The sequence below is a fragment of the Phocoena phocoena genome, chromosome 4, assembly GCF_963924675.1.
Source record: "Phocoena phocoena chromosome 4, mPhoPho1.1, whole genome shotgun sequence".
Taxonomy (NCBI): domain Eukaryota; kingdom Metazoa; phylum Chordata; class Mammalia; order Artiodactyla; family Phocoenidae; genus Phocoena; species Phocoena phocoena.
The window spans coordinates 71038878-71062020 of record NC_089222.1 but is presented as its reverse complement, the minus strand read 5'-3'; the positions used below and the strand labels follow the sequence as shown (position 1 = coordinate 71062020).

The 23143-nt window shown below is 39.4% G+C and overlaps 1 protein-coding gene across 1 annotated transcript in view; it reads left to right on the top strand.

The window, feature by feature from the left end:
- Positions 1-23143, top strand: part of ATP13A4 (ATPase 13A4) — a 100956-nt gene that overhangs the window by 11723 nt on the left and 66090 nt on the right. The window contains exons 2-4 of the mRNA XM_065875838.1: positions 12726-12872; positions 22174-22244; positions 22335-22415. Coding sequence (XP_065731910.1) covers positions 12726-12872; positions 22174-22244; positions 22335-22415 — 299 coding nt within the window. The remainder of the gene's footprint in view (positions 1-12725; positions 12873-22173; positions 22245-22334; positions 22416-23143) is intronic.

The window sequence follows — 23143 nt, the reverse complement described above, 5'->3', positions numbered from 1 at the left end:
CACAACATTGTAATCAACTATACTGCAATAAAAATTTAAAAGGAAAGAATAACAACTGATCATATAGGCTCTTTTCAATCTGCTTTGCTGGAACTTTTCAAAAGGAATATCAGATTGAACTTTTAAAAGGCCTCTCAAGCCAGGAAAGTCAAATAAGGACTTGCTATCAGACTCTGACTGCAATACGTACAGATTTGGGTAAATTCCTCTCTTCTTGAGGCCCCCAAACTATCTTGAGGTTCCTGCACTTGACAGGGACTGACCTTCCTTACTCACCTGGTAAGACTTCTGGAAACCCTGTATGCATGGTACTAGGTAAATATTTCCAAGAGTCATTATTGGCTCCATAAAGTCAATCTTAGTACTTTAAAGCTGTCTTGTCATATCTGAGTCAATGATGCCTCTGTCAAATATGACATTTCAGTCAACGCCTTGATAATATAACCAATGTTTCCAATTGTGTCCTGTTATAAGGAGAACAGATTCTTATTGAACTTATGCAAGTAACTATATTGCCATGAAAATAAGAATACTCACTAAAGAGTTTCCAAATTCTGGAGGGATCAGGTAGGGAGAAAAAGAGAAATGTTCTATCTTTGTTTACAAAGTTATCATTTATCAAATTGCTGCCAGTCATAGATAGCTTGAGAGAAACGTTTTCCTTAAATCTGGAAAAGCAAAACATAAAAGAACCAGCAATGTTTTAAACAAACATTATAATCATCCTATACAGTTCATTCAGTCCTGTGGAATTAATTCTTGATCCTTTGTTAGCACTTTTTTGAAGCCATCTGTTTCTTCATTAGAGTTCTGTAAATTCTTACCCAATTCAGTAGTATGATCTGAGAGTTTATCAGAAAACTGTACTCTAGACAAAGTATCAGAGGCCTTTCTGAATCTCTGTAAGGATGAAACGTATTTGTAAAAGCATCAAAGTAAAACAATAACTGTCTATAAATGACAAAAGAGTTAAAATGTAAAATAGGTAGCTAGTGGGAAGCAGCCACATAGCACAGGGAGATCAGCTCAGTGATTTATGACCACCTAGAGGGGTGGGATATGGAGGGTGGGAGGGAGATGCAAGAGGGAGGGGATATGAGGGAATATGTATACATAGAGCTGATTCACTTTGATATACAGCAGAAACTAACACACCATTGTAAAGCACTTATACTCCAATAAAGATGTTAAAAAAAATGCATGGTTAAAGTGCTGATTACAGTGCAATTGACAAGGAAATTAAGTTATCTCTGTGACATACACCATTTAAAGATAATAACTAGGATTATGATTGATAACATTATGCCAGGACCATCAGAATTCCAGAAATTTCATAGTTTCTATAACACTTATATACCTCTACAGACACAACATAAAGCAGGCTTAGCATTACTTCTTTTTTTGACAATCCCTCCTGTGTGATTTAACATGTCAAATAAGCTTAATTAGTTTAACATCTCCCTTTTTATAAGGAGAGAGGACAAATCTCTGAGATATTTCAGGGGCCTTCTGAAACATCTCATATCTCAAAGTTAGATCTAAGTTAAAAAGACTTCATTTAGAATTTGATTTTGGGAAGTTTGTCAAAAATATCAAAATTTTGCTTTTAAACACTTGGTCAAATAGGATCATAAGTCACTGTGAAATAGTGCTTAGTTATTCATTTAAACAAAATAAGAATGAAATACTTCATAGGTAAATATAAATGTTATATAGTTGTAAATAGTCTTAGCTACAAAGTACAGAATCTTTGTTTTTCTAGACAGATTACATTAAGGTAAAGAAATCTTTGTTTATAATTTCTCATTAAGACCAGACCATTAATCTCAAAACACTTTGTCCTTTTAACAGAAAACCAAATTTTGTACCAGCTTACTTTTGATATTAAAATTTATTCATTCCAACTTTAACCAGTCCTGATGGCACATAAAATTCCTCTCTAAAGACTCTTTTTTTTTTTCTCTTTTTTGTGGTACGCGGGCCTCTCACTGCTGCAGCCTCTCCCATTGTGGAGCACAGGCTCCAGATGCACAGGCTCAGCAGCCATGGCTCACGGGCCCAGCCGCTCCACGGCATGTGGGATCTTCCCGGACCGGGGCACGAACCCGCGTCCCCTCCATCGGCAGGCGGACTCTCAACCACTGCGCCACCAGGGAAGCCCCTAAAGACTCTTTTTTTTCCCACAAATTTTCTACAACTTTCTATGTCTGTTTTAATTTCCCCCTTTTTTTCTCTCTCATTTAGAACTAACCAGCTTTAGGACAAAATTACTTTCTTTTCCCTTAACAAAATGTATTTCAATTTTTTGTACCTTTAAAATTATTTTCCTTGAATATGAAAATGTTTTCCTTATTAATGTTAATAGTTTAAATTACGTATATTAATTAGAATTTTTAAGCTTTAGAAACCTTAATTTTTAGTAAAAACTAAGAAATAAGCAATTATGAACAGTAGTATTCTGTAGATTGGCAAACTTATAGTTACTTTTTATAATTTTTAAAAATTTGTGCTTTCTTATAGAAAATATTTCAGTGTGGCACCAAAAATATTTATTAATAGTCCCAAATATCTTTTGTTTCTCTGTAAAAGGAAGTCTGTATTCAGTAATTAATGTTTCAGTACCTTATTTTGTTTGGAAATGATTTAGGTATTTAATAAATTTCCGTCACTTAACTTAATCTAACAAAACTCTAAAGTTTCCAAAAAGGTTTGGGGGGAACTATTTTGAGATAGACACATCATAAAACATAACTATTCTTAAAGAGTTCACCTAAAAACTCTTATTCATTTACATTTATTTAATGTACGTATGAAAATATCATACTGAATTATTTTTATTGCTGACAAATTTTGTAACAGAGATAAACTTACTTGACTCTTAGTAAACCTAGGTACAATAAAAGTATTATACTTGATGTTGATGACTAAAGGCATGTGTGCATTAATTAAATCAATGAACTTTAATACTGAATATTTCCCAGCTCTCTTGAACCTGAAATTTATTTGGGTTACTACTATATTTCTGAGAATTTATTTTATTTAACAGCTTAATTTTTTTAAGGCAATTAAATAGAGCTCTTTTACAAATTAATTTTGACAATACCATCCAAAAGTAGAAGCATACTACATCTATAAGGTACATACGTGGACATACATACATCCAGATAGGCACAGACAGAGTCTCATAGTTTTAGTTTTAAAGCTTTAGTCATGAATCAGGTACAGTAAAAAAAAACTCACGGGCTTCCCTGGTAGCGCAGTGGTTGAGAGTCCCCCTGCCGATGCAGGGGACACGGGTGCGTGCCCCGGTCCAGGAAGATCCCACGTACTGTGGAGCGGCTGGGCCCGTGAGCCACGGCCGCTGAGCTTGTGCGTCCGGAGCCTGTGCTCCGCAACGGGAGAGGCCACAACAGTGAGAGGCCCAAGTACTGCAAAAAAAAAAAAAAAAAAAAACTCACTAGTTTATAAATAACAGTTGGAATAAATTACATCTCCTTGCTCAGATGGCTAAAGTCTTTTATTATGTGGGGAGAAGACATCAGCTTTGCATTTGCCCTTGACAAGCAATTTTAAGGAGGTTATTTGGGCAAGAGAGTCCTTCTAGCAATTTGAATTAATAGGCCTCTTCTTTTTTTTTTTTTTTTCAGTCTTAGGAACTGGAGATGGTCTAGATAAGAGTTTCCTGAGAAGATTAGGTAAAACATTTATATTTCAAAGGTACAGGGAGAGAAATGCAAGCTCCTCCTAGAAGGACTTTTGTCCCCTTAGGGTCAGAATTTCTTAAAAAAAATTTTTTTTTCAAAAAATTTTTTTCAAAATGGCCATAATAATCATAGACATTTTCATCAGGCCCCTGGAATTGTTGTTGCCTTCTGTGGGGACCAATCTTGCTGTTATAAAAAGAAAGCTCAGAAAGAGATGGATAGCAAGGAGGAGAGCATTGCAATGGACATTCAGAGGAACAGGAAGGAGCAGAGGGAGAGAGAGAGAGAGAGAGAGACAGAGACAGAGAGAGAGAGAGAGTAAAAGAGACAGAGAGGGAGAGAACTCTCGGAAGCCTCAGAGGAATTTCCAGTTCTGAAATCCTTTGAGATAACTGTGAGTTAGTTTCTCTGAGGGAAGCAATAGTGGATTCATTGTTATGTTTTTTTGAGTCCTCAAAAATACCAGTTGAGATATGCTTCTATTCTTGCCTTACATCCTTTTCTTAACTGAGTGCCCAGACAAACTAATTTAGGAATTTCAAAGGAGCCCCATGTTGGCCAATTTTATTGTAAATCATCCCAGGTAATTGTAGTCCAGCAAGACAAATACTTGCAGGACTAAGGCCCATATTTCTTTTTTGGTTTTTTTTTGCTGTACGTGGGCCTCTCACTGTTGTTGCCTCTCCCATTGCGGAGCACAGGCTCCGGACACGCAGGCTCAGCGGCCATGGCTCACGGGCCCAGCCGCTCCGCAGCATGTGGGATCTTCCCGGACCTGGGCACGAACCCGTGTCCCCTGCATCAGCAGGTGGACTCTCAAACACTGCGCCACCAGGCAAGCCCAGGCCCATAGTTCTTATACATAAAACCAGCAGAAGTTTAATGAAGAAGGAGGCTGCCCTTAGAGAGTGAACTTCTCATATTCCAAAAGTAATTATTTACCAGGAAGAAAAAGAAAAAAGGAGAACAAAATCCCAAGAACAGAAGTCGGCAGCCCAAACAAAAGAGGAAGTGAAATCCTGAAGGCCACTTGAACAAAACAGAGAAGATGGGGAGTGAGATCCTGGAGGACAGTAGCTGGTAACAGAGGACACCCTGTCTCCTACCAAGGTGGGAGGTTTCAGTACAGAGGACTTCCAACCAAATTCTGGGACCACTAAGGAGACAATAGAGCTCGACTCTTGCAGGTACCTTACTCAGATCCAAGACAATGTATCCATCCACAATGTATCCATCACCCAAAAAAGAAATTTCTTTTTTCTTTTTCCTAATCAGTATTAGGAAAATACTGATTTCCAAATACCTCTTTGGAACTTCACAATGGGTTACATTTTCTTTTTAAGGCAAGCTCAGAAGTACTACATGTTGTGGAATGAACTCCTACATTAGAGTCAGTGACTTCCCTGGAGGTCCGGTGGTTAAGACTCCTTGCTTCCACCGAAGGAGGCACGGGTTTGATTTCTACAGGGAACTAAGATCCTGCCGGCAGTGTGGCAAAAAGGATAAAAAGGGGTAGAGGAGGGCTTCCCTGGTGGCGCAGTGGTTGAGAGTCCGCCTGCCGATGCAGGGGACACGGGTTCGTGCCCCGGTCCAGGAGGATCCCATATGCCGCGGAGCGGCTGCGCCCGTGAGCCATGGCCACAGAGCCTGCAGGCTCCGCAACGGGAGAGGCCACAATGGTGAGAGGCCCGCGTACCGCAAAAAAAAAAAAAAAAAAAAGGGGTAGAGGATAAGTCATAGAATTGGCCTCAACTTGAAGTGACCACTACACTGCTTTTAAATTTCAAGAGATGAGGTGCTTATAGCAAGGTTGGAAGAAGATAAGCAAGGTCACTCACTTCATTCAATATGAGTTAGTCTGGCATTTTCAGGTTCAGAAAGTCCAAGTCCACAGGAAATAAAAAATGCCCAGGGGGCTTCCCTGGTGGCGCAGTGGTTGAGAGTCCGCCTGCCGATGCAGGGGACGTGGGTTCGCGCCCCGGTCCGGGAAGATCTCACATGCTGTGGAGCGGCTGGGCCCGTGAGCCAGGGTCGCTGAGCCTGCGCGTCCGGGGCCTGTGCTCCACAACGGGAGAGGCCACAACAGTGAGAGGCCCACGTACCGCAAAAAAAAAAAAAAAAATGCCCAGGTTTGCTTCTTTATTTTTCTGTCCAGGTCAAACCTAAGTCTTCTGTATACATTCCATTCTTTGAAATCCACTCTTGAGTTATTTTAAATCCTACTCTTTCAGAGTTCAAGGACTGGTCTGGTTAATTCTCTTGGTAAAGAGGAGGTAAAGAGGAGACTTGAGGTGTTAAAATGTCTAGATTTGCCAGGCAAACAATTTGGACTATCTGCATTACAAAGCACTTATTTAACATGGTAGGTCTTCTGGTGCATTTAAGTATTTTATAGATCATTAACTGCTTGAGAGAGCTGGGAAACAGACTGAAGTGGAAATAGCTCTTTCCAGGTAAACACACTTCTCTCCCAGAAAGGAAAAATAGACTCCTAGAGATTCTAAAGTTTCCTTAAAGGGGAAAGAAGTTCCTAGTTACAGAAAAATCTCAGGAGAAACATACTGTGGAAATGAGGTACAGAGCTCCACCCAACCAATATTTGTCACACCCAGCTACGGGCCAGACCTCGGACCGGGTCATGCACATTATGCATTTAATTCTTCAAGCATCCATGAACTGTGCAGCATCACCCCCACTTCCTGGATAAAGAAAATTAGGTTCAGAGAGTTGCAATGATTTTTCAATTTGGTTTGGAGCTGAGATTTGAACTCACAAAGGAGCCCATGTTCTTTCCATACTGGACAACACCAAGCTGAAAATGGAGAGAGGTTGATGAGGTCACCCACAGTGACCACTTCACAGTGACACATTTTCCCTCCCTTTCTTTTTTTTTTTTAATTTATTTATTGGTTTATTTATTTATTTTTGACTGCATTGGGTCTTTGCTGCTGCACGCAGGCTTCTCATTGCGGTGGCTTCTCTTGTTGCAGAGTACAGGGTCTAGGCACGTGGGCTTCAGTAGTTGTGGCACATGGGCTCAGTAGTTGTGGCTTACAGGCTTAGTTGCTCCACGGCAACTAATGTGGGATCTTCCCAGACCAGGGATCAAACCCACGTCCCCTGCATTGGCAGGCGTATTCTTAACCATTGCCCCACCAGGGAAGTCCCTCCCTCCCTCTCTTTGCCTTCTTTTCCCCCTTAAAAAGTTGGATGAATTTCTTTTTTTTAATTAAAAATTTTTTAATTATATAATTTTTAAAGGTTACTTTTCGTTTATAGTTATTAAAATATGCATGATTTTACCGAGTCCTTAACAGAGTAGTAAACAAGAGAAAAGCCAGTGATACTACCTTATTCTAAGAAAAATGTCTCACTGTGGCATATTTATTTAACCTATAGATTTCTACTTTACATTATACAGAATTACGAGTTAAAAGACCCCAGAGGTAAAAGCGATGACAGGAATGGAGCTTAGAGGCAAATATATCCAAGCACCTTCAATTTAACGATGCTACAGACTGTGATAAGATGAATTCCAGCCTTTAATGCTCACCTAGACTAAAGCATGCAGTTGGTGCATTGGATTAACACTGGCGTGTGTGAGCTGGGGAGTTTCAATGGTCCAATTTGCTTTTCCCTTTTTAGGGATTACAGTCTAGAGGTCTGTTTGCTTTCACACTGGGCTAAAGGGTGACAGCTTGATTTGGGGAATCAGATTTTCTGTTGCTAAGAGATAGAAATTCTGAGCAACTGGACGCTATTTGTTACAGAGTGTAGAATTCAAGGTGATATTTATTTATCGATTTATTAACATTTTATTTATTTATTTTATTTTATTTTTGGCTGTGCTGTGCGTTAGTTGCAGCATGCAGGACCTTCGTTGAGGCATGCAGGATCTTTCCTTGCCGTGTGCGAGTACAGGCTTCTCTCTAGTTGTGGCATGCGGGTTTTCTCTCTCTAGTTGTGGCTCGTGGGCTCCAGGGCACATGGGCTCTGTAGTTTTGCAGCACGTGGCTCTCTTGTTGAGGTGTGCAAGCTCAGTATTTGTGGCGTGGGCTTAGTTGCCCCGTGGCATGGGGGATCTTAGTTCCCCAACCAGGGATTGAACCCGTGTCCCCTGTATTGGAAGGCAGATTCTTTACCACCAGGGAAGTCCCTCAAGGTGATTTTTATACATGAGTCACAAACACCGTGGGGACGACTTGTTGAAACAAAGAGGAAGGAGCCAAGATATAGCGTGGGAAAACCCGACCTCAGGTCTCTGTTCCCTCCTGCTCCCCATACCAGACTGGCTTGGGCAATTCTAAGCCTTGTTGATGAAGAGTTTTCTCATCTGCAAAATGGATACCATAGTTTTGCCTTTGGAGAATTGTGAGCCTAAAATAGGAAAACTGACACAAAAAGTGTTTATAAACTGCAAAGCAATCATTTGAAAATTAGTAGTTAGTATTATTTTGCTTCATTTAAGAGGACCAAGAGGAGCTTATCTTCCTTATTGTTCTCACTTGGTGGCCTGAGGTCTCTGGTCCTGATGCCATTTTTATAATTTGTGTTCCTATTTACCTACAAATTATGTGTTTTCTTATGAAATTTTTCATTGAAACTTTGTTCTTTGGCAATCCTAGTTCAGGCTGGATATAAAAGTGTCAGTCCTGTCAAATTGTATTGTTGAACAATGAATGTAGAATAGAGCAGAGGGTAAGATGGGACTCTGGAAGGGCTAGGGGATGAGGGTGTCAAACTCCTGCTCTAATGTTTACCAACCGCAACTTAGTTTCCTCACTTGTAGAATGGGGTTGGTAATGAACAGTAACTACCTCATAGGGTTTTTAAACTTTAAATGAAAGAACACACATGTGGCATTATGTGCCTAGAACATAATAAGTGCTAAACAAATATTGTTTTTATTACTGTTATTATTAGAAACTCAAAATTGTTCTCAGAACAGAGACCACATGACCTTTTGATGTGGTCAAAGGCAAAGCTGTATAATGCTGAGCTATGTCAAGGTGTGTTCTAGGGAGTTGTTAGCACATTCCACAGTATCTAGAACATGTCCACAAGTTCAGTGGCTTAGTCATTGGAAATGTAGCCATCTTTGGTCATTCTTAGGCTTTGAAGGTAACTCCATACACATTTGATTTGATTTAATTTAGTCATCTTTTCAAAAAATGCGGTAATAGCCAATTTTACTGGTTTTTAAAATTAATTCATTAACTTCCAAATTTCTACTAAGGTTTTTTTTCCCCTTCCCCTCCTCGCTCTCCCACCCCTCCTTTCCTCTCTTTTTCTTTTCTTTCTATAACCTCCTTCACTTTCCCTCCCCTCCCTACTTCGTTTGCTTTGCTTTTCCCTCTCGTCTCCCTTTTCTCACTGCTCTCTCCCTCTCCTTCTCTCTCTCTCAGAATCTGTGCCAGGCCTGGCTGGAGCACAGACATCCATCAAACATGATCCCTACCCACAGTCCAAGAGGGGTGATAAGGTGAGGGGCAAAGGGCAATGCCATGAGGTAGAATGTGGTGAGAATCTCAAATACCCTGATGGTTTAGAGGACAGATCACCCAGAGAAATTAGGGAGGTTCCCATGACATGAACTTTGAGCCAGACCCTGAAGGATGGTTAAGATCTAGCCCCATGAGGTTGGATTTCCATGGTGTGTCAGCTTGGATTTTTCTCCCTCTTTCTTAGCTCTATAGTTCTTCCAGGCTACTTTGTAGCAATTTGAGTCTAAAGCATCACCTGCCGCTGGAACCCAAAGGTCTAGGAGGAGCTTCAAGCTGTGACAAGACTCCCAATGGATTCATCTGAGGTTAACACAACCTGGACCCTGGAGTCTTCTCAAACGTCCATTGATGAAAATTCCCAGGCAATTCCAGTTGCCTCTCAACCTATGTCTGAAGTGTTAATAAAGAACCTCAGTAACCTGACGCCCAACCCTAGTATCAAATTGCCATTCATTCTACCAGAATGTCTACCTCAGCCAACTGGGCGGTTACTTGGTGAAACCATACCCTATAGGAGAGCGGTGAGGACCGTGTTAACTGATCGGGGAGATAAAATAGAACGTCTGATTCAATCTGTTATAAAAAGCTACAGCACAGGAGTTCCTCGGTCTGACTCTCAAAGAGAACCATGGCAGAATAATGTTGACACTCAGTCAAGAGGGCAAAGATTTAGAAGTAGCTGTCGTTTTTGCTGGTTTCAGAGATCCTTCTGAGGATAATTATGAGAATTAGTACAACAATAAGTATTACAGTAATTATGACATGGAGTCGAAGGAGCCATAAACCTTATTCTTGTACTATTTTTTCTTCCTGGTAATTTTAGGATCATTATGAAGCTTGGGAAAGATTGTGCACCAATATTTTGATAACCTATATTACAAGTTCTGTGATGTCCATTTTTCTTGCATCTCTTTACTACCTTAATACAGTAACTTATAAGGAATCTATGTAGCTTGCATTTGAATGACTTGAATATATTTTAGTTCCACTTTGTGAAACAAATTAACTTGTGTGGAAGGAAAGTGAAGAAAACGTTGAGTGGCTTGACCACAGCATTATCAGAACAGCGTGTTGAATTGTAATAAAAATTTTTGATGTGCTGTTTCAATTTTCAGTAGCAAATAAATGTGTTTATAGGGGATCTTATTAAAATTTGAGACTTATTTGAGTACCTTTAAAAAAATTCTTGTTATTTTAGACTTGTTTTTTTCTTTTTTTTTTTTCCTACGGTATGCGGGCCTCTCACTGCTGTGGCCTCTCCCGTTGCGGAGCGCAGGCTCAGCGGCCATGGCTCACGGGCCCAGCTGCTCTGCGGCATGTGGGATCTTCCCAGACCGGGGCACAAACCCGTGTCCCCTGCATCGGCAGGCGGACTCTCAACCACTGCGCCACCAGGGAAGCCCTAGACTTGTTTTTGCTGGCTATGTATTAACTGAATAATACTTATCCCCATCATAGTCCCAGGGTGTAAATATCCAGCATTCTAATATTTTGTGATATTGTCCTGTTGGGAAGGAAGTTTATACATTTGGGTAAGGTTAGAAAACAAGGGCACAGATATTTGCACATATTAACCTCTTGGAAGAAGTTATCAGTTGGTCTTGGTTGGAGGGAATTGAAAGAATGATAGTGGTATATAATACTAAGGGAAGATGCAGCCCCAATGGTGTTTTAGTTCAGTTATTTTCTTTCATAACCTAAGTGTACACAGACCTGGATTTCTTTGTGGGATAAAAGAGATACATAAAACTCATCTTCTGCCATCCAACTATCTTTTGTTCGCTTAAAAAATATATTAAAGAATTGGATACATGGGACTTCCCTGGCGGTCCAGTGGTTAGGACCCCTGCTCTTTCACTGCCCAGGTCCTGGGTTTGATCCCTGATTGGGGAACTAAGATCCCACAAGCTGTGTGGTGTGGCCCAAAAAAAAGAGAATCCAGTTGCAAAGCAACTAGAGACCTGGTGGTATTCAGAATGAAGCAGAAACAGCCCAAACCTGTGCAAACAAATGGCAAAGAAGTTCAACAGTGATGTTAAAAAGGGATATTAAATATTAATATCCACCAAGGTAGGTCTTCAGAGGTTGTCCTACTTAGAACTACTCAAACCATCATGGTCTACAGCATGGGTGAATGTGGGTGGTCTTGAGGTTTTGTTAAACTTGCAAGCTCTTCCTAGAGGCAAGGCCGTCTTGACTGCTGTATGCATTTGAAAACCATTGACTAGTGAAAAAACTTATTTGTTGTAATCATGTTAAATGTATTTAAAAAAAAAAAAGATCTAGCCCCATGAAGACTTAAAGAGAGGAGAGAAGGATGTGCATTCCAGGTTGAGGAAGCAGCAGGAGCAAAGGCATGGAGGTGGGCCGCTCCTGAGGAAAATCAATGTAAGAGATTAGCTACAACAACTACTATAACCCTTCTCCCTGCCTTTTGCAGAGTCAGCTCAGACACTCTTCATGGCAAAAGTGAGTGTGGTGGAGACAATCCCTGGTTCTGACCTACATTCCCACGCATCAAATTGTTTCCCAGGCTTGACTTCCCTGGCCATTCTCCCTAGCTCCCAAGGTTTACCAGACATCCGAGTGGAATTTATGTGTGGCATTTACCCATTCAGATAGTAAACTATTATTATCACATCAGTCTCTAAGGGACCATTGTGATACCTGTTACTCAATCCAGCACTGCTCCCTCTAGTTTTATTCTGTGTTGGAGTCATCAGTGAACTGCAAAGGGAAGCAGCTTCAATTAGGCTCACGCATGAAGATACCTTCCTCAATACTACCTGTGCTAACATCTTGACAATTATCCTTGGGCATGCTCAGTTCATATTTTCAGTATTTTTCCCATCCATTCATCAGACTTTCACTGAGCAGATCAAAATTCCCCACGTGGATGGGATATAAGGGACAGTAAAACATGGTCCTTACCTTCAAGATAGTCTAGAAGAACTAAGAGAATGCAAGGCAGAAGGTAATTGGGAGCACAAGAGAAGGACAGTGAAAATCTTTTAGAATTAGTATAGTAACAGTCCCCCAAACCACCCCCCCACCAACCCAAGAGCGTGTTAAAGAGGTTGTTCTGGAAGAGGTGGAATTGTTAAGCCTCAAAACATGGGAATGGTTCTGTTGACCAGGCCTCCTAAACCTTGAGACCTACAGAAACACTTTGGAATGCTTGCTTGTTTTTTTTTTTTCCCGCTGTGAAATTTGTATCTGGCCATAGCCCCATGGTTGGAGGGTAATAGGGAAAACTAGCTCTTACCTGAGCATCTGCCTCATGACTCCTGAGCGTTGTTGTGTGTGCCAGTATTCACATCCTGATTCCTCAGTAAGTCATGGCAAGACTTTTCCCCTCAAGGCTCTAGATCTACCAGATTTCAAAGGCATAGGACTCTGTCAAGAATGTTTAACTCTGTAAACATACAGAATTATATTCAAATAATGTTTTTCAGGTTGAATTCTAGACTGATGACCTCTCTTAACTTCACGGGGATTTTGGTGTTTATTTCCTCAGGATGAATTCCAAACTTACTCTTGGAAAAAGGTAGTGTGGATCTGCCTGTCAGCATTGAACAGTGCATTTCGGCTTATTCCTGATCACCCTCTCATCACAGATGAGGAATATATCATAAATAGAGCCATACGAAAGCCAGACCTAAAGGTAAGTACACTTATGGCTCCTGCAGGTGCTAAAGAAATTTAATCATTTTTCCCTTCAAGTGCAAGATTAAATTTATATATAGCCAAAACTTTAGAATAACAATAAATAGAATATAAGCTTTAAAAATTGTGAATCACTATATTGTGTACCTGTAATTATATAATATTGTACAGCTACTATACTTCAATACAAAATTGTTAAATTCAGATCCTCCACCATGCCAATCTTCTTTTTTTCTACTTGTAAGCTCTTTTTAAAATTTGGATTTTATTTTATTTATTTATTTTTTATATAGCAGGTTCTTATTAGTTATCTATTTTATACATATTAGTGTATATATGTCAATCCCAATCTCCCAATTCATCCCCCCCACACACAACTTTCCCCCCTTGGTGTCCATACATTTGTTCTCTACATCTGTGTCTCTATTTCTGCCTTGCAAACTGGTTCATCTGTGCCATTTTTCTAGATTCCACATATATGCGTTAATATGCAGTATTTGTTTTTCTCTTTCTGACTTACTTCACTCTGTATGACAGTCTCTAGATCCATCCACATCTCTACAAATGAGTCAATTTTGTTCCGTTTTATGGCTGAGTAATATTCCACTGTATATATGTACCAGTCTTCTTTATCCATTCTGTCAATGGGCATTTAGGTTGCTTCCATGACCTGGCTATTGTAAATACTGCTGCAATAAACACTGGGGTGCATGTGTCTTTTTGAATTATGGTTTTCTCTGGGTATATGCCCAGTAGTGGGATTGCTGGGTCATATGGTAGTTCTATTTTTAGTTTTTTAAGGAACCTCCATACTGTTCTCCATAGTAGCTGTATAAATTTACATTCCCACCAGCAGTGCGAGAGGGTTCCCTTTTCTCTCGCCAGCATTTGTTGTTTGTAGATTTTCTGATGATGCCCACTCTAACTGGTGTGAGGTGATACCTCATTGTAGTTTTGATTTGCATTTCTCTAATAACCAGTGATGCTGAGCAGCTTTTCATGTGCCTCTTGGCCATCTGTATGTCTTCTTTGGAGAGATGTCTGTTTAGATCTTCTGCCCATTTTTTGATTGGGTTGTTTGTTTTTTTAATATTGAGCTGCATGAACTGTTTATATGTTTTGGAGATTAATCCTTTGTCCATTGATTCATTTGCAAATATTTTCTCCCTTTCTGAGGGTTGTCTTTTTGTCTTGTTTATAGTTTCCTTTGTTGTGCAAAAGCTTTTAAATTTCATTAGGTCCAATTTGTTTATTTTTTATTTTGTTTCCATTACTCTAGGAGGGGGGTCAAAAAAGATCTTGCTGGGCTTCCCTGGTGGCGCAGTGGTTGAGAGTCTGCCTGCTGATGCAGGGGACACGGGATCATGACCTGGTCTGGGAAGATCCCACACGCCGCGGAGCGGCTGGGCCCGTGAGCCATGACCACTGAGCCTGCGCGTCTGGAGCCTGTGCTCCACAACGGGAGAGGCCACAACAGTGAGAGGCCTGTGTACCGCAAAAAAAAAAAAAAAAAAGATCTTGCTGTGATTTATGTCAAAGAGTGTTCTTCTTATGTTTTCCTGTAAGAGTTTTATAGTGTCTGGCCTTACATTTAGGTCTTTAATCCATTTTGAGTTTATTTTTGTGTATGGTGTTAGGGAGTGTTCTAATTTCATTCTTTTACATGTAGCTGTCCAGTTTTCCCAGCACCACTTATTGAAGAGAATGTCTTTTCTGTATTGTATATCCTTGCCTCTTTTATCATAGAGTAGTTGACCATATATGCCTGGGTTTATCTCTGGGCTTTCTGTCCTGTTCCATTGATCTATATTTCTGTTTTTGTGCCAGTACCATATTGTCTTGTGTACTGTAGCTTTGTAGTATAGTCTGAAGTCAGGGAATCTGATTCTTCCAGCTCTGCTTTTTTCCCTTACGATTGCTTTGGCTATTTGGGGTCTTTTGTGTCTCCATATAAATTTTAAGATGTTTTGTTCTAGTTCTGTAAAAAATGCCATTGGTAACTTGATAGGGATTGCATAGAATCTATAGATTGCTTTGGGTAGTATAGTCATTTTCACAATATTGATTCTTCCAATCCAAGAACATGGTGTATCTCTCTATCTGTTTCTGTCATCTTTGATTTCTTTCATCATTGTCTTATAGTTTTCTGAGTACAGGTCTTTTACCTCCTTAGGTAGGTTTATTACCAGATATTTTATTCTTTTTGTTGCAATGGTGAATGGGATTGTTTCCTTAATTTCTCTTTCTGATCATTCGTTGTTAGTGTATAGAAATGCAAGAGATTTCTGTGCATTAATTTTGTATCCTGCAACTTTACCAAATTCATTGATTAGCTCTAGTAGTTTTCTGGTGACATCTGTAGGATTATCTATGTATAGTACCATGTCATCTGTGAACAGTGACAGTTTTACTTCTTCTTTTCCATTTATATTCCTTTTATTTCTTTTTCTTCTCTGATTGCCATGGCTAGGACTTCCAAAACTATATGAATACTAGTGGTGAGAATGCACATCCTTGTCTTGTACCTGATCTTAGAGGAAATGCTTTCAGTTTTCAACTGCTGAGAATGACATTTGCTGTGGGTTTGTTGTATATGGCCTTTATTATGTTGAGGCAGATTCCCTCTATGACTACTTTCTGGAGCGTTTTTATTATAAGTGGGTGTTGAATTTTGTCAGAAGCTTTTTCTGCATCTGTTGAGATGATCATATGGTTTTTATTCTTCAATTTGTTAATATAGTGTATCACGTTGATTGATTTGCGTATTTTGAGGAATCCTTGCATCCCTGGGATAAATCCCACTTGATCATGGTATATGATCCCTTTTAATGTGTTGTTGAATTCTATTTGCTAGTATTTTGTTGAGGAATTTTGCACCTATATTCATCAGTGATACTGGTCTGTAATTTTCTTTTTTGTATTATCTTTGTCTGGTTTTGGTATCTAGGTGGTGGTGGCCTCATGGAATAAGTTTGGGAGTGTCCTTCCTCTGCAATTTTTGGGAAGAGTTTTGAGAAGGATGGGTTTTAGCTCTTCTCTAAATGTTTGATAGAATTCAACTGTGGAGCCATCTGGTCCTGAACTTTTGTTTGGTGGAAGATTTTTTTTTTTTTTTTTTTTTTTTTTTTTTTTTTTTTTTTTTATGCGTTACGCGGGCCTCTCACTGTTGTGGCCTCTCCCGTTGCGGAGGACAGGCTCCGGACGCACAGGCTCAGCGGCCATGGCTCACGGGCCCAGCCACTCCGCGGCATGTGGGATCTTCCCAGACCGGGGCACGAACCCGTGTCCCCTGCATCGGCAGGCGGACTCTCAACCACTGCGCCACCAGGGAAGCCCTGGTGGAAGATTTTTAATCACAGTTTCAATTTCATTACTTGTGATTGTTCTGTTCATATTTTCTATTTCTCCTAGGTTCAGTCTTGGAAGCTTATACCTTTCTAAGAATTTGTCCATTTCTTCCAGGTTGTCTATTTTATTGGCATAAATTTGCTTGTAGTAGTCTCTTATGATGTGTTGTATTTCTGCAGTGTCCATTGTAACTTCTCCTTCTTCATTTCTAATTTTATTGATTTGAGTCTTGTTCCTTTTTTTCTTGATGAGTCTGGCTAAAAATTTATCAATTTTATTTATCTTCACAAAGAACCACCTTTTAGTTTTATTGATCTTTGCTGTTGTTTTCTTTGTTTCTATTTCATTTATTTCTGCTCTGATCTTTATGATTTCTTTCCTTTTAGTAACTTGGGTTTTGTTTGTTCTTCTTTCTTTAGTTCCTTTAGGTGTAAGGTTGGATTGTTTGTTTGAGATTTTTCTTGTTTCTTGAGGTAGGATTGTATTGCTCTAAACTTTCCTGTTAGAACTGTTTGCTGCATCCCGTAGGTTTTGTATTGTCATGTTTTCCTTGTCACTTTTTTCTATGTATTGTTTGATTTCTTCAGTGATCTCTTAGTTATTTAGTAACATATTGTTTAGCCTCCATGTGTTTGTGTTTTTTAAATTTTCTTCCCTGTAATTTATTTCTAATCTCATAGCATTGTGGTCAGAAAAAATGTTTGATATGATTTCAATTTTCTTAAATTTACCGATGCTTGATTTGTGACCCAAGATGTGATCTATCCTGGAGAATGTTCTGTGTGCACTTGAGGAGAAAGTATAATCTGCTGTTTTTGGATGGAATTTCCTGTAAATATCAATGAACTCTGTCTGGTCTATTGTGTCATTTAAAGCTTGCGTTTCCTTATTTATTTTCTGTCTGGATGATCTGTCCATTGGTGTAAGTGAAGTGTTGAAGTCCCCCACTATTTTTGTGTTACTGTCAATTTCCTCTTTTATAGCTGTTAGCCTTTTCCTTATGTATTGAGGGGCTCCTATGTTGGGTGCATGTATATTTATAGTTGTTATATCTTCTTCTTCGATTGATCCTCCACTGTGCCAATCTTAAACTGACAGTATAGGACATTATAAAGAACATGGATTTTGGAGCCAGACAGAGTTCAATTCAAATCTCAGCTTCATCCCTCAAAACTGTGCAGCCTTAGGTCAGTTACTAAACTCTGCTGAGCCTCAATTTTCTCATGTATAAAATGATGATATTGCCTACCTCTAGTATTAATTGATAAAATTCAGTAATTAAGAAATACCAAGATCATTATGGTGGCAGGTATATAGTAGATGCTCAGTGCATATTAACTGTTTGTAGCATCATGCCCTATATTATAATCTATGCGACAGGGCTTGTCTTACGGTAAAGGTAAACCCCCAAAAATATTCTAGGTAGTTTATGTTTGTAAAATGATATTATCATCCTAATGCATTTGGTTTACTCCTTTCCCATTATATTAAATTAGTATTACTTGGATTATGACTAATTAACATTCATATTAAAAACATATTTTGTAACACGGACTGCTTTCTCTTCAATCTTATATATGTGTAGACAGCTGTTTAAATTGGTTTTATGAGCTCAAGGTCAGGTTTTTAAAATAATAAAAGTCAATTGCTGAGCAGTTTCTCTTCTGTCAATTGTTATCACCCAGTTGTCTTAACTGCCAAAATAAACAAAATCAAAAGAGATGAAGCACCCAACCAACAGATTGCTTAATTTTTTTAGATGGCCATTCACCTGAGGATAGGCAACGCAAATCAGCCTATGGACATGGCCTCAGAATATTATTGACCTCCACCATCTTTAATTGCATCAAACAAATAAGTGGACAGACAAATGGAGAAATGTTCAAATAAACAAACAAAATGTGAGGAAAGGGCAGAGGTCTTGAAATGGAAAGTTCTGGCACCCAGGCTTGATATCTTTGTTTACCAGCATACAGCACAGGGAGTTTGGTTGGTTACTGCCTCCCTGGGCCTTGAGTTTCTTATTTATAAAACAAGAGTAGTAATGCCTTCTCTGCCTGTTTCTCAGGGCTGTCATGAAACTAAAATGAAAAGAAGAATAATAAGGTGATTTGTGAGTGGTAATGAGCTATATTCATATAAAGGACTGAAACTTTTATTAAAATTGGAAGATATGTCACAGGCTTAGCCACAGCAACAATGATGACAATGACAGCAATAACACAATACCAAAATGATAACCATCAGGACCACATAGGGGGGGAGTTTGGAGACTGCAGCAAATGTAGGCTAAGAGGAGACACCAAGGGCTATTTTGTAGGATTACATGCAAAAGTGAAACCCATGGCTTAACCTGTTAAACAGAAATGAAGAGTGGGATGCCTGAGGATTGGAACAATTTCTGGTTCTGAGCGGAAAGATGAAAATCACCCCACAGCTGATCCCTGATTTCCTAATTACTGTTTCCTGGTCTGAAGTTCCAGGCAATGGGCAAATAAACTTCACCCTTTGCAAATATTATACTTAACATCTTCTTATCAGCTTTCAGAGCCTCTGGACATGATGAGGGAAGCTGAGAAACTCCAGGCAGAGGTGTTTCCTGCTTGGGGAATCTCAAAGATATTTAAAAGGCATATGATGGAGTCATTCTTCTCACTCTGTGAAGAATAGCTTCAGAAATTGTCAGGAGATAATGGGATTTTCCATTTTCTGGCCTGACATAAAACTTATCAGTAACCTCTTTATTCCTCATTATTGCTGCCTTCATCTGCTGTTTGTATCTATTATGTTATATAACTTTCTCACAGCCTATTGATCTAGGTTCTCTAACTGAGCAGGGGTCTCACATTCTACCATCGTTTGTCTTTTACATTTTTTCTAACTTGAATTTCTGAACTTACAGAATTAATAAAGGAAGCAACCCTCACTTTATACAATTTGAATACTGGAAGTTATGGGATTTTCAGACCGTCTTCTGAGACTAGCTTGACTATTAGCTCCTTCAGAGACTAGACTTGGGGGCTAGAGGGGCTCAAGTTCAATTTCCAGCCCTGTTTCTTTTTTTATTATTTTATTTTTTGGCTGTGTTGGGTTTTTGTTGCTGCGCGTGTGCTTTCTCTAGTTGCGGTGAGCAGGGGCTACTCTTTGTTTTGATGAGTGGGCTTCTTATTGCAGGGGCTTCTCTTGTTGCGGAGCACGGGCTGTAGGTTTGTGGGCTTCAGTAGTTGCAGCACACAGGCTCAGTAGTAGTGGGGCATGGGCTTAGTTGCTCCGCGGCACATGGGATCTTTCTGGACCAGGGCTCGAACCTGTGTCCCCTGCATTGGAAGGCAGATTCTTAACCACTGCACCAGCAGGGAAGTCCCAGCCCTGTTTCTTAATAGATGTGGTCTTGGGCAAGTTACTTAATCAAAATGAACTTAAGCGGCAAAGTGGAAATGAAGATAATATCTGTCCTACCACAGGATGATTAAAAAGACAAGAACCCCACCCCCCCAAGTACTCAGTAAACAGTAGCTGTGATCACAGTCTAGCTCTATTTGTAAAATTGTGGAGACTACTGGAAAGGAAAGGAAAATGTGAGGCAAAAAACTCGAAACTCCAAGATGGGCCATGACAGCTAACACACACCAAGCTGGTCATGTTTCCTCACCTTAACTTGTAACTTGTGAAGGAAGAATTGTTCCCAGTGGCAATTCACTCCAATTTTATACTGAAAGTCAATTGGAAGATAGGATTTCTTTTCATATTATTTTGAAGCCAACACACTGAAATAAATCCATTCTGTAAAATAAAAAATACAGTATTTAATACGCTCACTTGGTAACTATGAATGTGTGCACACATACACATATATTTTTTTTCTTCTAGTTTTATTGAGATATAATTGACACACAGCACTGAGCACTGTATACGTTTAAGATGTACAGTATAATGATTTGATTTACATACATCATTAAATGACTACCACAGTAAGTTTACATACATATATTTATTGGACAAGGTTAAAAGTCATTTGAAGTAACCCAGGTCTTGGAGCTTAGGGATTTAAACTCTATTTCTATTGTGGTTGCCAAGGGGTCAGGGATGGAGTCAGAGTTTGGGGTTAACAGATGCAAACTAGCATATATAGAATGGATAAACAACAAGGTCCTACGGTATAGTACAGGGAACTAAATTCAAAATCCTGTGATAAACCATAATGGAAAAGAATATTAAAAAGAAAGTATATACAGTATAATTGAATCAATTTGCTGTACAGCAGAAATTAACACAACATTGTAAATTAACTATACTTCAATTTATAAAAAAGAAAAATAATTCTATTTCTAGTTGACATGTGGTTGTGAAAAGCACTCATTTATTTATTTAATAAAAGATGTGTCGAGCACTTGTTATGTACCAACTATATGCTCTTCCAAGTTTTAGATTTTTTTTTTTTTTTTTTTTTTTTTGCGGTACGCGGGCCTCTCACTGTTGTGGCCTCTCCCGTTGCGGAGCACAGGCTCCGGACGCGCAGGCTCAGCGGCCATGGCTCACGGGCCCAGCCGCTCCGCGGCACGTGGGATCCTCCCAGACCGGGGCACGAACCCGCGTCCCCTGCATCGGCAGGCGGACTCTCAACCACTGCGCCACCAGGGAAGCCCCGAAGTTTTAGATTTTATCTAATGTTTATACCGATAGGTGTGGAACATATTCAGAGGAGTTGCAGTGGAACTTAGAAATGATCTGGCCAATTGCCTTAATTTATTCATGGGAAAATTGAGGTGCAGAGAAATGTCATTGAATTTCTCAAGGACACAATGATAAGAGTAGCTATAGAAGGAAGTCTTGGACACTGTTTCTCAACTTTGGCTGCACATTAGAATTACCTGAGGAAGTTTAAAACTATTTATGCCCAGGCTGTACCCCAGACAAAGGAAATCAGAATCTCTCTGGGAGTGGGAGCCAGTCATCAGTATTCTTTAAAACTCCCCAGTTGATTCCAATGGGCAAAATGAGGTTATAACCATTGCTCCATAACAATATGACAGTCTTACCATTTCTCTTTGTACTTAATTAGGTCACCTGTTAATGGAAATTCAGATTTATATGTAAAGTTGCTTAAAGAAATCAAAAACAAGAAGGCATTACATCATAAGCATTAACCTTTCTTTTCATTGCCAACACCCTCAGATGCTTGCTTCCTAGAGTTCATTTTCTTGCAATAGCCATCTCACTGTCTTCTAGAACCTGCTACCAGTCTAATCTTTTAGACTGTGTCTTCGGTGTCTCTTCCATAGGTTACTTTGCAAATCCATTGCTTCCAAAAGAAAGGTTCTAAATACTCATGCTAGCATTTAAGGATGCATCATCTGGTCTTTATTTATCCTTCCAGCCCCATTCTCCATTCTGCTATCAAATAGGCTCCCTTCACTTACCCCTCCCTCACAACTAAATTGTGTATAATCTCTTTGAAATGCCTTCTTCCCTTCTCACCTGAGCAAAATTCTTCCAGTCCTTTAAGGATGCAGCTCAGATTCTTCTTCTCCATGATACCTTCTGTCATCTACCCTCTCTGTATTTCTGCGGCATTTCAATACTATAATTTTTTCTTTATTATGTTTTCATTTCTTTGACACATGCATAATTTGACTATATGGTATAGTTTTCCCTTTCATAACATATTTTCTTCCCTTGTTTGGTTATCAAGTAGTGGAACGCAGAGGGTGAGTTTTACTTGTATACTTATCCGTGTAGTAGGCCCATGATACACGTTGCTTGAATGATGACTTCTAATAAAGAATGCCATTTGTGTAGTAGCCAAGGATAGGATTCGTTAGGAAAGGATAAATCTTAAATAAGTATACTAGGGCTCTATCTTTGCTTCTTCCACGAATGCTTCTTTAGTCACTGAACTATGTATTTGCTGATCCTTAAACTGGAGATTTCTTAGTACTTTTCCTTTGCAGGTGAGATGTATAAAAGTGCAGAAAATAAGATATGTTTGGAACAACTTAGAAGGACAGTTCCAGAAAATTGGGTAAGTTGTTTGAGCAATTGCATCTGAAAAGAAAAATATTATTTCAAAAATATTTTGCTCAGTATGTCTTTCTCATTGTTATTATTTTAGCTCTTTGGAAGACTGGCTCAGTTCTGCCAAGATACATGTAAAGTTTGGATCAGGTCTAACAACGGAAGAACAAGAGATTAGGTACCACGTATACTTTTATCTACACCAGCTCAGAACGACTGTCACCAGTTAGTGAAAAAGAGAGCCCAGGAAACGGTTATCTTAACTGGTCAACATCAGAATATGTTGTAATGCTCTATTTAGTATTATTAAATTAAATGCTTTTATATGCATTATCTCACTTCAACAGAGCAACCTTGTGGGGAAGTTAGAACAGACATCCTCATCATCTCAGTATAACAGATGAGAAATCTGAGACTCAGAGAGGTTTAGTGGCCTGAACTAGGTCACACAGATGGAAGTGATAGAGGAAGAAGTGCATCTCTGACTATAGGCTTAGTTGTCTTTCTGCTCTGCATAATGTTCCTCAAGGTTACTATAATAATAAGGTTGAACCAGTTTTGACTGTGATCAGGAAATATGTATTATACTATGACAGCATAGTTAAATAATAATTGTAGAGCAGCAGAAGAATATCATGCAAGACTTGTAGCTCCACAATTCTAAATAAGCTACTGGGCAGAGGAGCGAGGTTTGGGAAGGGCATTGGGTTGAATGCCAAGAGTTTGTCACTAATTCACTGTGTGGCTTTGAGCAAATGGCTTCTCCTTTATGGGCTTCAGTTTCCTAACTGTTAAAAAGGGGAGGAGAACTCTATAAACACCTTGCTAGTTCTAAGTTTCTATGATTACTGCCTTCCCCTCCACCCCATTTTGGGGGGGAGCTTTGGTGGTACTTTGAATGGACTC